At 46.5% G+C, this 17,380-nt stretch overlaps 1 protein-coding gene across 1 annotated transcript in view; it reads right to left on the bottom strand.

Annotated features, from left to right (window-relative positions):
• Window positions 1-17,075, bottom strand: part of NHSL2 (NHS like 2) — a 99,429-nt gene extending 82,354 nt beyond the window's left edge. Inside the window, exon 1 of the mRNA XM_027836794.1 lies at window positions 17,009-17,075. Coding sequence (XP_027692595.1) covers window positions 17,009-17,075 — 67 coding nt within the window. The remainder of the gene's footprint in view (window positions 1-17,008) is intronic.
• Between the last annotated feature and the right edge of the window lie 305 nt (window positions 17,076-17,380).

The following is a 17,380-nucleotide window of genomic DNA, read 5'->3' as shown; positions in this document are numbered from 1 at the left end:
AGTTTCTCAAGCACCCGCTGTGTGCCAGGCACTGCGCTCCAGGTCTGAAGTCCTTCGCCTGCGAGCTCCCTCCCCAACCCTCCTCTGACCTCACCTGGCCTGCTCTTTGCCAAGGCTAGCCCTCCCGTGTTTGCACCTTGATCCCTCAGTCACTCCACTCCTTTCATCTTCAAGCTCGGCGTCCCCATTGCCTCCTCTCTCTCCACAGATCTGCTCACATCTACTCTAGTTTAGAGGCAGGTAGGTGGTGCAGTGGATAGCGCACTGGGCCTGCAGTCAGGAAGACCTAAGTTCAAATCTGGCCTCAGATGCTTCCTAGCTGTGTGACCCCAGGCAAGTCTCTTACCCTTATTTGCCTCAGTTTCCTCATCTCTAAAGTGATCTGGAGAAGATCTTTGCCAAAAAAGAAAAAAAAAACCCACACGGGAGTGATGGACACAACTGAAGAACAATTCTAGTTTAAGCCTCCAAATCAAAAAGCCTCTCTTTTGGCTGGCCCTTCTAGTCGCACCTGAAAACTGTGGGGGTCTCCCAACACTGCCCTGGGCCCTCTTCTCCACATCATTTCACTTAGTGATCTCATCTGTTGCCATGGACTTAATTGGGCAGCTAGGGGGCGCTGCAGTAGATAGAGCACCACTTCTGGAGTCAGGAAGACTCACCTTCCTGAGTTCAAACCTGGCCTCAGACACTTCCTAGCTGTGCGAGCCTGGGCGAGTCACTTCACCCTGCTTGCCTCAGTCTCCTCATCTGTAAAATGAACTAGAGAAGGAAATGGCAAACCACTCCAGTATCTTTGTCAAGAAAACTCCAGATGGGGTCAGGAAGAATCAGATATGACTGAACAATGCTGACAGTTCTCAAATCTACCTATCTTGCCCCAATCTCTCTGCTGACCTCCGGTGCTACATTTCCAACTGCCTTTCAGACATCTCAAACTGGGTGTCCAGTAGGCATCTGAAACTCAACATGTCCAAAACAGAGTCATTGGCTTTCCCCCGAAACCCTGCCCTTTCTAGCTTCCCTATTACCATCAAGGACACCACCATCCTTCCAGTTCCTATGTCACCTATGTGACATTGTCAGCTCTTCACTCTCTCCCATCACCCCCTCCCAAATGTAATAAGTTGCCAAATCCTGTCGATTCTACCTTTGTAACATCTTTCATATATGCCCCCTTTTCTCCTCTAACACTGCCACCACCATGGAGCAGGCCCTTGCCACCTTACATGTAGACTATTGAAATAGCCTGCTCATGGGTCAGAACCAGAGGTTCTCCACCAGCCAGCACCACACCATCCACGCATGAGACTATCACTTACAGCAAATGGAGAAGTTCTGAATGCTGCGGATGAGTCCACTTACCTCGGCAGTATACTTTCCAGGGATGTACATATAGATGGTGAGGTTGATCCGTGCATTGCCAGAGCTAGCTCAGTGTTTGGGAGGCTCCAAAGGATAGTGTGGGAGAGAGGATGTATTAAACTCCCCACCAAACTGAAGGTCTGCAAAGCTGTTGTGCTGACCTCATTGTTGTATGCCTGTGAAACCTGGACAGTCTAGCAGCACCATGCCAGGAAAATGAATCACTCCCATTTGAATTGTCTTAGGAAGATTCTGAAGATCACCTGGCAGGAGAAAGTACCAGACGCTGAGGTCCTTTCTCAAGCTGAACTGCCAAGCATTCAGACTCTACTGCAGAGTTTGCATCTACTCACAGCTCAAATGGGCTAGCCATGTCATTCAAATGCCAAAAGTATGTTTGCCTAAAAGACTATTTTACAGAGAACTCACACAGGACAAGCACTCACATGGAGATCAGGAGAAGCAATACAAGAACACTCTCAAGGTCTCTCTTAAGGATACTGTATCAATTGTGAGACATGGGAGACACTGGTTAGGGAGCACCCAGCATGGCATGCCCACATCAAAGAAGGCGTTGTGCCCTACGAGCAAAGCAGAATTGCAATAGCTCAAAAGAAGCCTGAAATGCTCAAATTTAGAGACAGCTTCCTTCCCAAATGTTTACATGGCTATTTGTGCCCGACCTGTGGTAGAGCCTTCTGAGCTTGTATTGGTCTGATCAGCCATAGACACACTGTACCTTGACCCCAACACAGTGATGTCGTTTTGGTTTTCTTGGAGTACGAAGGACAACAACCATGGCTTGGTCTGCCACACGTCTCTCCCCACTCCAGTCCATCCTCCATTCAGCCACCAAAGTGATCTTCCTGAAGGCCGATCTGACCACTTCCCCCTCTTATTCAATCAACTTCATTGGCTCCCTGTTCCCTCCAGGATCAAATATAAAGTCCTCTGTTTGGCTTGTAAAGCCCTTTGTAGCCTGGCCCCTTCCTACCTTTCCAGTCTTATTACACCTCACCCCCCACCATCTGCTCTGAAATCCCCTGGCACTGGCTTCCTTGCTTTTTGGAAAAAAACAAGCTACATCATCTCCTAAGTCTGGGCGTTTTCTCTGGCTCTTCCTCATACCTGGAGTCTCCCCGTCTTCGTTTCTGTCTCCTGGTTTCCCTGGCTTCCCTCAAGTCTCAGATAAAACTCTGCCTTCTGCAAGGAGCTATTCCTAGTCCTTCTTAATCTTAGTGTCATTCCTCTGAGAATCTCTCCAAATTATCCTGCGTCCATCTTGTTTGTACATAGTTATTTGCATGTTGTTTCCCCCATTAGACTGGGGGTTCCCTGGGGGCAGAGACTGTTTTGATTTTCTTTGTGCCCTTAGCACAGTGTCTGGCATGTAGCAGATGCTTAATAAATGCTTGTGGGGCAGCTAGGTGGCGCAGGGGATAGAGCACCAGCCCTGAAGTCAGGAGGACCTGAGTTCAAATCCGGCCTCAGACCAAACACTTGACACGTACTACCTGTGTGACCTTGGGCAAGTCACTTAACCCCAATTGCCTTACCCAAAAATAAATAAATAAATAAATAAATGCTTGTTAACTTGATTCTCTCTCTCCCTCTCTCTCTCTCCCTCTCTTCTTCAACCTCTCCCTATCTGCTAGTTCTTTCCCTGCTGCCTTCAAACATATCCAAGTCTCCCCACCATCAAAAAACCTTCAATAGACACAGCCACCCCTGCCAGCTGTCATCCTATACCTGTTCTTTCTCAGCCAAACTCTTTCAAAAAGCGATTTACATCCATTGCCTCCCTTTCCACTCCTCACTCTCTTCTTAACTCTTTGCAGTCTGACTCCTGAACCTCATCATTCCAGCCAAACTGCTCTCTCTAAAGTTGCCAATGATCTCTTAATTTCCAAATCTAACAGCCTTTTCTCATTCCTTATCCTTCCTGACCCCTCTGAGCCTCTGACACTGTTAATCAACCTATTCCCCTCTAGGTTTTCATGACCCTGGTTTCTCTTGGTTCTCCTCCTACCTCTCTGATGGCTCTTTCTCAGTCTCCTTTGCTCAATCTTCATGCAGAACCTGACCACTAACCATGGGTGTGCCCGAAGGCTCTATTCTAGGCCTTCTTCTCACTGTATTCTCTTATTTGGCGAACCAATCAGCTCCCAGCCTTCCTTTCTCATCTCTACATGGAAAATTCCCAGATCTATCTCTCCAGCCCTCATCTCCCATCTGAGCTCCAGTCCCACAATACAAGCCACTTATTGTACATTTCAAAATGGATGCCCCGGAGCTATCTCAAACCCAGCGTTTCAGACCTGAGCTCATTATCTTGCCCCTAAAACCTTCCCTTCTTCCAAACTTCCCTATTTGTCAGAGGCACCACCATCCTTCTGCTCTCTCATGTTCTTAACCTCAGCACTGTCCTCAGGGCCTTGCTATTCCTCAGCCCACATCTCCAGTCAGTTACCAAATCTTGCAATTTCTAACTTCACATTATCTCCCCCATTTGTCTCCTCTCCACTCACACAGCTCCCACCTCAGTTCAGACCCTTAGCACGTCTCTCCTAGATTACTGCAACAGCCTCCTAATTGGTCTTCCTCCCTCCGGTTCCTTTCCTTTCTCAAGTCTCTCCCCGTTCCAGTCCATCCTCCACCCTGTTGCCAAAATGATTTTCCCAAAGCACAGGCCTGACAGTGTCACTGCCTCTACTTAGTAAACTCCGATGACTCCCTATTGCCACTAGGATCCAATATAAAATGCCCTGTTTGGCTTTTAAAGCCCTCCTTGCCTCCTCTTGCCTTTCCAGTCTTCTTACACCTTACTCCCATACATGCTACAATCCAGCCAAACTGGTGCCTTTGTACCGGCTGACCCCCCATTTCATCTCCAACTGTTAGAGTTGCAGGTGTCATCTGAAGCAGGGAGAGATACACACATAGAGTAAAAGTAAAAGGCTGGAGCAGGATATATTATGCTTCAGTGGAAGAAAAAAAAAAGCAGGGTTAGCAATCCTGATCACAGACAAAGCAAAAGCAAAAATAGATCTAATTAAAAGAGACAAGGAAGGCAACTACATCCTGCTAAAAGGCACCATAGACAATGAAGTAATAGCAATACTAAACATATATGCACCAAGTGGTATAGCATCCAGACTCTTAGAGAAGAAGTTAAGTGAGTTACAGGAAGAAACAGACAAGAAAACTATACTAGCGGGGGACCTCCCCCTCTCAGAACTAGATAAATCTGACCATAAAATAAATAAGAAAGAAGTTAAGGAGGTGAATAGAATTTTAGAAAAATTAGATATGATAGACCTCTGGAGAAAATTGCATGGGGATAGAAAGGAATATACCTTTTTCTCAGTGGTGCATGGCACCTACACAAAAATTGACCACCTATTAGGGCATAAAAATCTCACAATGCAATGCAGAAAAGCAGAAATATTAAATGCATCCTTTTCAGATCATGATGTAATACAAATTACATGTAATAAGGGGCCATGGGAAGATAGACTAAAAATTAATTGGAAACTAAATAATCTAATCCTAAAGAATGAGTGTGTCAAACAACAAATCATAGAAACAATCAATAACTTCATCCAAGAGAATAACAATAATGAGACAACATACCAAAATTTATGGGATGCAGCCAAAGCAGTACTTAGGGGAAATTTTATATCTCTAAATGCTCACATGAATAAGATAGAGAAAAAGCAGATCAATGAATTGGGCATGTAATTAAAAACGCTAGAAAAAGAACAAATTTTAAATCCCCAATTAAACACCAAAAATAGAAATTCTGAAAATCAAAGGAGAGATTAACAAAATTGAAAGAAAACTATTAAACTAATAAATAAATCTAAGAGCTGGTTTTATGGGGGGAAAACCAGTAAAATAGATGAACCTTTGGTTATTTTGATTAAAAAAAAAAGAAAGAAGACCAAATTAAGAGTATCAAAAATGGAAAGGGTGAATTCACCACAATGAAGAGAAAATTAAAGCAACAATTTTGCCAAGCTTTATGCCAATAAATCTTACAATCTAAGTAAAATGGATGAATATTTACATAAATATAAATTGCCAAGATTAACAGAAGAGGAAATAAAATATTTGAATAACCCCATTTTAGAAAAAGAAATTGAACAAGCCATCAATGAACTCCTTAAAAAAAAAAATCTCTAGGGCCAGATGGATTTACAAATGAATTCTACCAAACATTTAAGGAAAGATTCATTTCAATACTATATATACTATTTGGAAAAATAGGTGGAGTCCTACCAAATTCCTTTTATGACACAAATATGGTGCTGATACCTAAAGCAGGAAAAGCCAAAACAGAGAAATAAAAGTATAGAACAATTTCCTTAATGAATATTGATGCGAAAATTTTAAATAAAACATTAGTGAAGGGACTACAGCAATTTATCACCAGAATAATACACTATGACCAGGTGGGATTTATATTAGGAATGCAGGGCTGGTTCAATATTAGGAAAATTATTAGCATAATTGATCATATCAATAACAAAACCAACAGAAACCATATGATTATCTCAACAGATGCAGGAAAAGCTTTTGACAAAATACAGCACCCATTCCTGCTAAAAAACACTAGAGAGCTTTCCTTAAAATGAGAAGCAGTATCTATCTAAAACCATCAGCAAGCACTATCTGTAATGGGGATAAACCAGAAGCCTTCCCAATAAGATCAGGGGTGAAACAGGGATGCCCATTATCACCACTATTATTCAATACTGTACTAGAAATGTTAGCATAAGCAATAAGAGAAGAAAAAGAAATTGAAGGAATTATACTAGGCAATGAGGAAACAAAAGTATCACTCTTTACAGATGATATGATGGTATACTTAGAGAATCAACTAAAAAACTACTTGAAATAATTAACAACTTTAGCAAAGTCACAGGATAATAAACAAGCCCACACAAATCATCAGCATTTTTACATATTACCAACAAAACTCAGCAGAAAGAGATAGAAAGAGAAATTCCATTTAAAACAACCGTAGACAATATAAAATATCTGGGAGTCTACTTTCCAAGACAAACCCAGGAAACATATGAACACAATTATAAAACACTTTTCACACAAATAAAGTCAGATCTAAACAATTGGGAAAATATCAATTGCTCATGGGTAGGCTGAACTAATGTAATAAAGTGACAATTCTACCTAAATTAATTTACTTATTCGATGCCATACCAATCAAACTATCAAAAACGATTTTAAAGAGCTAGAAAAATAATAACAAAATGCATCTGAAAGAACAAAAAGGTCAAGAATATCAAGGGAGTTAATGAAAAAAAATGCAAAGGAAGGTAGCCTGGCCATACCAGATCTAAAACTATATTATAAAGCAACAATCATCAAAACTATTTGGTACTGGCTAAGAAATAGAGTGGTGTATCAGTGGAATAGGTTAGGACACAAGACACAGTAGTCAATGACTAGAGTAATCTACTGTTTGGCAGAGTCAAAGACCCCAGTTTCTGGGATAAGAACTCACTATCTGACAAAAACTGCTGGGAAAACTGGAAAACAGTGTGGCAGAAACTAAGCATAGACCAACATCTCATACCATATACCAATATAAGGTCAAAATGCGTACATGATTTAGACATAAAGTTTGATACCATAAGCAAATTAGGAGAGCAAGGAATAATTTACCTGACATACACGGAGAAGGGAAGAATTCATGGTCAAACAAGAGATAAAGAACATTATGAAATGCAAAATGGATAATTTTGATTACATTAAATTAAAAAGTTTTTGCACAAGCAAAACCAACACAACCAAGATTAGGAGGGAAGCAGAAAGATGGGAAACAATTTTTACAGCAAGTGGTTCTGATAAAGGCCTCATTTCTTAAACGTATGGAGAATAGAGTCAAATTTATAAGAATACAAGTCATTCCCCAATTGATAAGTGGTCAAAGGATATAAACAGGTAGTTTTCAGATGAAGAAATTAAAGCTATCTATAGTCACATGAAAAAATGCTCCAAATCACTATTGATTAGAGAAATGCAAATCAAAATGACTCTGAGGTACCACATCACACCTATCATATTGGCCAGACAGAAAAGGAAAATGATAAATGTTGGAGAAGACGTGGGAAAATTGAGACATTAATGCATTGTTGGTGGAGTTGTGAACTGACGCAACCATTCTGGAGAGCAATTTGTAACTATACCCAAAAGGCTATCAAAATATGCATACCCTTTGACCCAGCAATACCACTATTAGGTCTGTATTCCAAAGAGATCATGAAAAAAAGGAAAAGGACCCACATGTACAAAAATATTGATAGCAGCTCTTTTTATGGTGGCCAAGAATTGGAAATTGAGAGGATGCCCATCCATTGGGGAATGGCTGAGCAAGTTGTGGTATATGAATGTAATGGAATACTATTGTGCTATAAGAAATGATGAACAGGCGGACTTCAGAAAAACCTGGAAATACTTGTATGGACTGATGCTGACTGAAGTGAGCAGAACCAGGAGAACATTTTACACAGTAACAGATGACCAACTATGATTGACTTAGCTCTTCTCAGCAATACAACGGTCCAAGACAATTCCAAAAGACTCATGATGGAAAATGTTACCCACATCCAGAGAAAGAACTAATGAGTCTGAACGCAGATCAAAGCATTCTATTTTCACTTTTGATTTTTTTTTTGTTTGTTTGTCGTGGCTTTTCCCTTTTGTTCTGTTTCTTCTTTCACAACACGACTAACGTGGAAATATGTTTCCACGATTGCAGATGTATAACCTATATCAGACTGCTTGTTGTCTTGGGGAGGGGGGATGGGAGGGAGGGAGAGAGAGAAGGAAAAAAAATTTGGACCTCAAAAGTTTATAAAAATGAATGTTTAAAACTATCTTTACATGTAATTGGAAAAATAAAGTACTATTCCCCGCCCCCAAAAGAAAAGAGTTGCAAGTGTCCTTCACGATTCAGCTCAAGAGCCCCCCTTTGAGCCAAATCCTTTGGTGCTGCCCTCCTGCTCTGAGCAGCTAAGCCTTCCTCCCTCCCTCCAGCCCAACCACCTACAGATTCTCTTTCTCCTCCCTCCTTAGCAGGTTAAAAACCCATTGATGTCAGGGCCTACGTGGTCACTTTCGTCTCTGTCCCTGACCCCCACTGGGGCACACCGAGCAGTGCTGGGCTAGCAACTGAAGAACAGCTGTTGATTGATTAATTACTCCTACCTTGCCCATCCCCCAAGGTGGGCAGTTCACACCTAGTGGCAGAGCTGGACTTGGAGTTAATTAACGGGCAGGACAAACGTGGGAGGCGTCTGAGCTGCACACCTGACAAGCCAAGCTGATGTTCTGCTGGGCAGGGAGGGACAGGAAACCTTCGTTCAAAGCCTGCTTCCAACCCACCCCAGCTGGGTGACCCTGAGCAGGTCACATGACCTCTCTCAGCCCCGTTTCCTCATCTGTAAAGTGGGCACAATAATAGCACCTACTTCTCTAAATACGATAACGTTTGTAAAGCATCGTATCAGTGCTATTATTATGGGTATTATTCTTATTCTTATTCTTATTCTTGACATTGCTCTTGCTCCCTACCCCTTTAGTGGACAATTTGAGAGCCACCAGTGTGGTCTTTCCCTCTTCCTTGCTGCCCATCTCTGCCCCTCTATACAAATACGTCCCTAGTCTGGCCCTGCAGCCACGATCATGCACCTGAGCTGCATCTTCAGGGTGCTAGATCACCCCTGGATATTGGACTGCCATCTCAAACACAACATGACCATGGCCAACATGACGAAACAGGAAAATGATAAATGCTGGGGAAGATGTGGGAAAATTGGAACGCTAATACATTGTTGGTGGAGTTGTAAACTGTTCCAACCATTCTGGAGGGCAATTTGGAACTAGGCCCAAAGGGCTATAAAACTGTGCATACCCTTTGACCCAGCAATAGCACTTCTAGGGCTGTATCCCAAAGAGATCATAAAAACGGGAAAAGGACCCACATGTACAAAAATATTCATAGCAGCTCTTTTTGTGATGGCAAAGAATTGGAAATTGAGGGGATGCCCATCTATTGGGGAATGGCTGAACAAGTTGTGGCATATGAATGTCATGGAATACTTTTGTGCTAAAAGAAAATGATGAGCAGGCAGACTTCAGAAAAACCTGGAACTGATACTGAGTGAAATGAGCAGAACCGGGAGAACGTTGTACACAGTAACAGCCACGTTGTGTGATGACTAATATTGATAGACTTAGCCCTTTTCAGAAATACAAGAATCTAAGACATCCCCAAAAGCCTCGTGATGGAAAATGCCATCCACATCCAGAGAAAGAACTATGGAGTTTGAATGCAGATCGAAGCAGGCTATTTGCTATTTTGTTTTCTGTTGTATTTTGTTTCCTTTTTCTAGCGGTTCCTCCCATTGGTTCTAATTCTTCCTTACAACATCACTAATGTGAAGATATGTTTAATAGGAATGTATATGTATAGCCTATACGAGATTGCACACCGTCTTGGGGAAGGAGGGGGAGAAAAATTTAAAACTCAAAAGCTTCTGGAAGTGATTGTTGACAAAGCAAAATAAATTAATAAAAACAAAACTGCAACATGAGTAGCATTTTCCTCTTCTGACTCCTCACTTTCACCACTTGTACAGTCAGCCAGGCTCAAAATCTCAGTCGTTCTTGACTCCTCCCCCTCCCCCTCCTCCCCACAACTAATTGGTGTAAAGTCCTAGCAATTTGCCTTCTTTTTTTCCCATGTGTCCCTTCTCTTACCACTGCCACCATCCTCGTTCCTTCCAGTTCGAATGCCATTCAATTTCTGATTTTCTATGGCTACATGGGGCCATTTAGACACCCCAGTTCAGTGAAGTGGAAGGGGTGCTGGATTTGAGTTCAGATCCCACCCCTGACATTTACTAAACATGTGACCACAGGAAAATCCCTGAAGTCTTTCCTGAAGCTCAGTTTCCTCCTGTGTCAAATGGTTGTAATAACTGCACTGACCTCCCAGGGCTGTTGGGAGAATCAAAGGAAGTAACAGATTTAATGCTCTTTGCAAACCTTAACCTATGGCAGTGTTGGGGGGGGCAAGAAGTTCCACAGGCCTGCTGAGCTCATTGTTTCAGGCTTTTCCTGTGTGCCTCAGCATTACAGGTGCTGGGGTCAATCTCATGGTCTGCTTCCACTTCAGAGACTCTTAGAAGCTTCCCTGGAGGGCATGTTCCTACTTGACAAGGTCACTGAGACTGGCACACGGGGACAATGCTGCAGCTCTTGTCTGCTGAGGCTTGTGATACTGCCCAGCTCTGACCGGGTCACCCCTCGGCTCAATAAACTCAAGTGGCCTCTTATTACCTTCAGGATCAAACACAAACTCCTCCATGTGATCGATTTTAAAAGCCTTTCACAACGTGGCTCCAGCATTTCCAGCCTTCTTACACATAACTGCTCACTCTACAGTCTGGCCAATCTCACTCACGAGGCTCGATTTCCCATCTCAATGCCTTTGCCTTAGCTATCCTCCATGCCTAGAATGCCCTCCCTTCTCATGTCCACCTCTCAGCATCCCCAGCTCAAGCATCACCTTCTCGGGGGGGGGGGGGTCTTTTCTGAGCCCTAGAGCTCTTAGTACCTTGCCCTCCTCCCCAAAAAATCACCTGGTGTTTACTTATTTGTGTACATGTGTGTCTGTGTGTTCCTTGATAAAATGCAATCTCCTTGAGAGTAGGGATTGTTTCAGTTTTGCTTTTTTATCCCTAGTGCCAAGTACAGTGCCTGGGACACAGTAAGTAGGTGCTTAATAAACGCTCACTGATTGACTGTGGTGAAAAGAAGTGGAGGGCTGTGGGCTAGATTATTGTATGCTTATGTAGGTGTAGAGACAGTACAGTTCAACAAGAGCTAGTGGAATGACTAGCCCCAAAGTGTAGACATTAACGGCGCAATGTGAGTTCAGCAGCAGGTCTCCAGTGGAGGACCCCAGGGATCTGTGTTTGGCCCTGTCCGATCTCACATGCTTATCAGTGCCTCGGATGCATGGCTTGTTGGCACGCTCATCAGATTTATGGTTGACACAAAGCTGTGAGCCATGACTAAAAGGATGAAATTTCACAGAGATAAAAGATCTAGGGTTTGAGTGAAATGCAAGACCTGAGGAGGACGGCCCAGTGTCCTGAAGCCGAGAGCCTTGGGAATCTGCTGCCTTCCCTCTGAACAGCCAACCCGACTTCCAACCCAGCCCCCAGTGGGGAGAAATCACTATGAAAAGGGGCCCACCTTCCTCCTCACCACTGCTGAGCAGCTGCCACCAACAGGCAGCTGGAAACAGGAGCCCCTGGCAGTGGAATGACCATCAGACCACCAAGATTACCAGCTTCTTGCTCCCAAAGCAGCCCTCACAGCCATCAGCACACTGGGTAGCCAGGTGGGGCAGAAGATAGAGTACTGGACCTGCACTCAAGAAGATTTGAAGTCAAATCTTGCCTCAGACACTTTGAGCAAGTCACTTAACCTGTCTCTACCTCAGTTTCCTCATCTGTAAAATGAGGATAATAATGGTACCTATCTCTCAGGATCTTTGCAAGGATAAAAGGAGATACTATTCGCAAAATGCATTGCAAACCTTCAATTGCTATATAAATATTAATCATCATCATCATCGTCACCGAAGGGGCTAGCCATCCTCACCACCTGCCACCCACAGGGCAGGCAGACCAGCCCGGCTTCAGTAGCCAGGAACCCCGAGGGAGAATGAGCAGCTCCTGAAAACCCAGGAAAGGAAGGTCTGGCCACCAAAGGCCCTGGCCCTGTCAAATGGTTCTGCATTAGAACCAGAGCATTTTATCTGTGGGAATGACATGAAAGAAGTCGCCTGACCACCTGCTTTGCTGCTGGACCCTAAGGACCCAAGGACCTTTCTGCTTAAACCTTCCCTGGGTGCTGGGCAAGGGACTGAGAACAGGGACTTTGTTACTTTTCTTTTTGTATCTCCAGCATTTAGCATAGTGCTTGGCAAACTGTAAGCATGTATGCAGCTGGGTGGCACAGTAGAGAGCGCGCCAGGCCTGGAGTCAGGAGGACCTGCATTTAAATCTGACCCCAGACACTTACGAGCCATGTGACCCTGGGCAAGTCACTTTACCCTGTTTGCCTCAGCTTCCCCATCTGTAAAATGGGCCGGAGAAGGCAATGGCAAAGCACTCCAGTGTCTTTGCCTAGAAAACCTCCAGTGGGGTTACAAAGAGTCAAACACAACTGAACAACAAAAACCCTTTCTAACACTTCTTTCACTCCTTCGCTCATTCTCAGCTCTGGTATTCCCTGTTCTTAGGGCCCTCCTACATACCCTGTGCTGGAGGTCTAAGTGGAAAGAGTGCTGGACCTGGAGTTAGGGACGCTCCACCTGGGCCGCTGACTTGTTGTGTGACTATGGGAGAGGCCTGGAATCTCTCCACATCCCATTTCCTCATCTATCCAGTGGGGATACGACAGGGAACTTCCTCTTCCATCCCAGTCCTCCCTCTGCCTCTGATGCCTCCTAAGCATGGAAGGCCTTAGCCAGGGGTGGGGAACCCGGGGCCTCGAGGCCACATGTGGCCCTCCAGGTGCTCAAGTGCGGCCCTTGGACTGAATCCAAACTTCACTGAACAAATCCCCTTGATAAAAGGATTGGTTCTGTAAAATTTGGATGCAGTCAAAGGCCACACCCGAGGACCTAGAGGGCCACATGTGGCCTGGAAGCCACAGGTTCCCCACCCCTGCCTTAGACCAAGGAGGAGCCCAGTCAGGGCTGTGTTTGTCATTCCAGGCCAGCCTTGCTAAGCTGGGAGAGGCTCCCCTTCAGGCTGGTTGCAGGGGGTGAATCGTTTGGTCACAGCAACTGCCCCAGAGCATCTGCTAAGTTTCTTGAGGGGTTGTGATCTGTGCACAGCAAGAGAGCACCCATAGGTGCACAAGTAAGACCCCTTGAGGTATTCTGGAAGTGCTTAAGGTCCTTCTGGAGTTCTACGAGGAAGATCTGGGAGAAGGGAAGGCTCTGGTGGCTTTGCTAACTGTCTTCATATGGAAGAGGGAGAAAATTTCTGGGTGACTCCATAGGGCAGAGCCAAGAAGGGAAGTCACACGGGCAGGTTGGGGTTCCATATTAAAAAAAAAAAAACTGCCTCATAGCAAATGGCATCCACCCACGGCCATGGACTGCCTCAAGCGGAAGACCAGAGGCTGGCCAGGGAAGCAGCAGCCCCTCCTCCTCACCCCTTAAAGGCCGGTCCAGTCCATGAGACATTTACCAAGCACCTGCAGTGTACAGAACTAACAACTAGCTTCCCTAGCCAATGACAGCGACCCTCCTGGTGAAGGCCTTCCCTGGCCCACTGTCGCCAGCTGGCTCGAACCATGTTTTCCTTCATTCCTGGTCACTGTGGCTGTGCACATATTCCTTGCCCTTCCAGCACTGTAACTCAATTAAATCAATGCTGCCACTGCTCCTGGGAAGGGTGTGTCAGCCTACTACCAGCCCTGTCCCCACCCCCACAGCTCCCTTCACCATCCTGTGACTTTCCAAACCAAGCTGTATTTATATCTCCAGCACTATGCACAGGGCTCAGCCCATAGTATGCATTTGATCCATGCTTTTCCATTCCTTCATTCATGCATAAGATATGGTCCCTGCTCTCAGAGAACTTACAATCAAATCGAGGGATCTGACATCCATCTCCAAAGCCTCCATGCCTGGCATTGCCCAGGAGAGCACAGTTAAGTGCCTAAGAGATGTGCAACTAAAGGCGTGTGGAAGATATCATGTGGGAAAGAGGATTCCCAACTCGCTGGATGAAGTAGTATCTGGGCCAAGCCTTGCAGGAGAGGATTTTTACCAGGTAATGTGATGAGGGATTACGGCTTGAAGGTGTCACCTACAAAGGGCAGAAAGGCTCTTAGAAACCACCCTACCTCTTAGCCACGAAGTTCTGCTCAGATCTATTAGCAGCATCCCCCAAAGCTTCCCAGCTTAATGTCCCCATGGCTCCAGTGCTGCCTGTCCTGGGAAGAAGGATCAGAGGCTGGGGCACTGGTCTGCCAACGTGGCTAATTGCATGAAACTACCAACCGAAAAGCATTTATTCAGCACTTACTAGGTGCCAAGCACTGTGCTCTACACACACAAGAGGGACCGGTAGTTTCCAATGAACACCCTAAGCAAGGGTTGAATGAACTCGAGGGTCGGCCTAGACTCTGATCACTGCAGGAATCCAGACCCGGCTGGCCTCCAAAGACCAGAGAGACATTTCTGACAATCACACAACCATTTGGCATGCCATTCCCTCCTCCTTCTCAATAGGCACTCAAAGACCTAGGGACCTGAAAGACCCTGTGAGCCCAAGACCCAGTACAATGGACTGTCACAGTGGCCCAGGACACCTCTTGAAGCCAGGGTAGCCCAAAAAACTTTCTTTCCATCCCCAACAATGGCCTGCATGGAATTCAAGAGACCATCCCTGAGGTCATGCAATCATTGACTACAGACTTTATATAAAATTCGCCATTTCAAGTTCGTTTGAATAACCTTTTCCCTCCTCAGTGGGCTCAGCAAAACCTGGAAAATCTTATTCAACAGACATTTATTAAAAGTGCCTGTTAGGCATAAGGCACTGCATATACAAAGATGGGGATGGTGGCATGACATAAAGTCGTAAGACTTATGTCTAGTCTTCAAGGGTGGGGTGGGAAGATGGGGTATGAGACAGGGCTGTTGCATAGGCATGGACGGAAAGACTACCAGATAGATTGTGACTGGGGACAAAGGAAAGATTAAGAGATAGTGCTTGGGGTAAATTCTAAGAGGTAGGGAAGATTTTGAGTTTGGGATTGAGGCAAGGCTGCTTGGCAAAGATGACCCTTGAGCTGAGACCTGAAAGAAGGGAATGTACAAGTGAGGAGGTAGCACAGTCCTGTCCTAGAGGGCAGCAGGAAAAGGAAAGAGCTACTACATGATGGCTAAGTCAAGAGAAGTATGGGCTTGGGGGGAGGGGTTTAAGGACATCTTAGGCCAACAGAAGAACCGTGTCAGATCAGAACCATGACAGATCCCCATTCTGAGACTGGAGGAACAGAGGAGAGCAAGAGCTGAAGATGCCAAGAGGTTGTGGAGTCTGCAGGAGGTGAGATGAGGGCCTCAGTGCTCTCGATCAAGTAGAGGGTGAGGTCACTGCTGAGAAAGAGCGCAGTGGAGGGGCCTCTGCGGGAGCAGGGTAAAAGGAACTGGAGGTCTGGAGCAGCTGCTGTGCGGAGCCCGATAAGGAATCAAGCAGAGAGTAACAAAAAGCACAGCCACACGTCAGGGAGGGTCCAACCTAGGGCAGATGATGTTCATTCACAGTGGGCTGCCCCCGCCCCGGCCTCCTCCACCAGCATTCAGAAGCTCAGGAGATGGATGTGGGGGGAGGGGGTGACCCAGGAACAGCAGGCCAGACAGGATGGAGGACAGGGCCTCATAGCACTCCTAATTCTGGCTCTGCTCGACTGTGTGACTTGGGATGAGTGCCTTCCCCTCCTCAGGGTTTCATTTCCTCCTCTGCACGCTGCTGGAGTTGACCTGGCTGACGTCAAAGATCCCGCTACATGGACTTGCATTCTGCGCCACTTCTGAGATGTCAATGAATCGTAGACTTCCAGGAGCTCTGAGGTGGGAGGGAGCTCAGAGGCAGATATCTCACCTGGCCCTGAATAGGAATCCCCTATCTCCAAGAGGCCTGACAGGCAGCCAGCCAGCCACTGTGGGGAAGCTCCCAGGATGGGCAGGGAGCGCACTCCCCAGCAGTGCAGCCCCTTCCATTTGGGGATGGCTCCAAGTGCCCACAAGCTCTTCCTTTTGGTGAGCTGAAACGTGCCTTCCTGCTACTTCCGCCCATTCCTCCTGGGAAGACAGATCGCAAGGAGCTAGCTGGGATGCTCTCACATGAGATTCCCCCGAGCCCTGGGTCTTGGGATGAGACGATGGATGAAAACGCTAGACTGGAATGTGGGGGCTGGCTTCCTGCAGGGGTCGGATGGCAGAGCATAGCATGCCACGGGGTGAGAGTGCCCCAAGGCAGCTGCTCCTGCTCGTGCAGCTGAAGGAGAGCTCCCTCCGTGGTGTGGGCGTGGGCGTGGGCGTGGGCGTGCATGGGGGGTGGCATTACACAGCAAGAAACAGATTCCTCTGTACAATTATCTGCATGGATCACATGGGAGCTCCAGCCCAAGAGCTGTAGGTGTGCATGGGGGCTGGGGGGTGGGGGTGGAGGTGGGGGGCACGACAGCTTAGATAACAAAGAACGGTTTCTGCAAAGCCTCCATCCTTGTGCATGAGAAGAAGACTGGACTGCACACGGAGACAAAACCCAATCCTAGCAAGCAAGAAACTTCAGGCAATGGCAGGGCCATCTTCTCCATGGAGCTCCTGCTGCCCAAGAAGCCCCCCCCCCCTTCAGCCCAGCCTCACTTTGGCCCACCCGGCCCCTCCCCTGAAGTCAGGCCGACAGCCAGAGTCCGACACAAGCCGGAGCTCGGATGGAAAGAAGATGGAGAGGAGAGAGAGCCCCCGAAAGAAGGGAGGAAGGGAGGGGGGGAAGAAGGGGGAAGGGAGGAGTACCTGTTGCTGGGTGCATCCTGCTCTGCCTCTGAGTCCTCAGTTGCTTGTGGTGAGAGTTGCCCATCATTCTGTCCTGGACTGGCACCCTCCTCCTCCGCCACCGCCTCCCCTCAGCCTGCGCCCCTCCCCAGGTGCTTACATCACCTCAGCTCCTCTGCCTCTGCTGGTGGCGCCCATCCTGCCTCAGGAGCCCTCTTCTGTCCCTGGTGTGCACCATTGCCCAGCCCCGGCCTTTCCCGATGGATGGATGGATGGATGGACTGCAGCCCGCCAGGAGCGCTCCTCCCCAGCTCGCTCGCGCGCTCTCCACCCCTCCTCCTAACCCTGCCCTCTCTCTCTCTCTCTCTCTCTCTCTCTCTCTCTCCCTCTCCC

The sequence above is a fragment of the Vombatus ursinus genome, unplaced genomic scaffold, assembly GCF_900497805.2.
Source record: "Vombatus ursinus unplaced genomic scaffold, bare-nosed wombat genome assembly UNPS02014819.1, whole genome shotgun sequence".
Taxonomy (NCBI): Eukaryota; Metazoa; Chordata; class Mammalia; order Diprotodontia; family Vombatidae; genus Vombatus; species Vombatus ursinus.
This window is presented reverse-complemented; position numbering and strand designations above follow the sequence as displayed.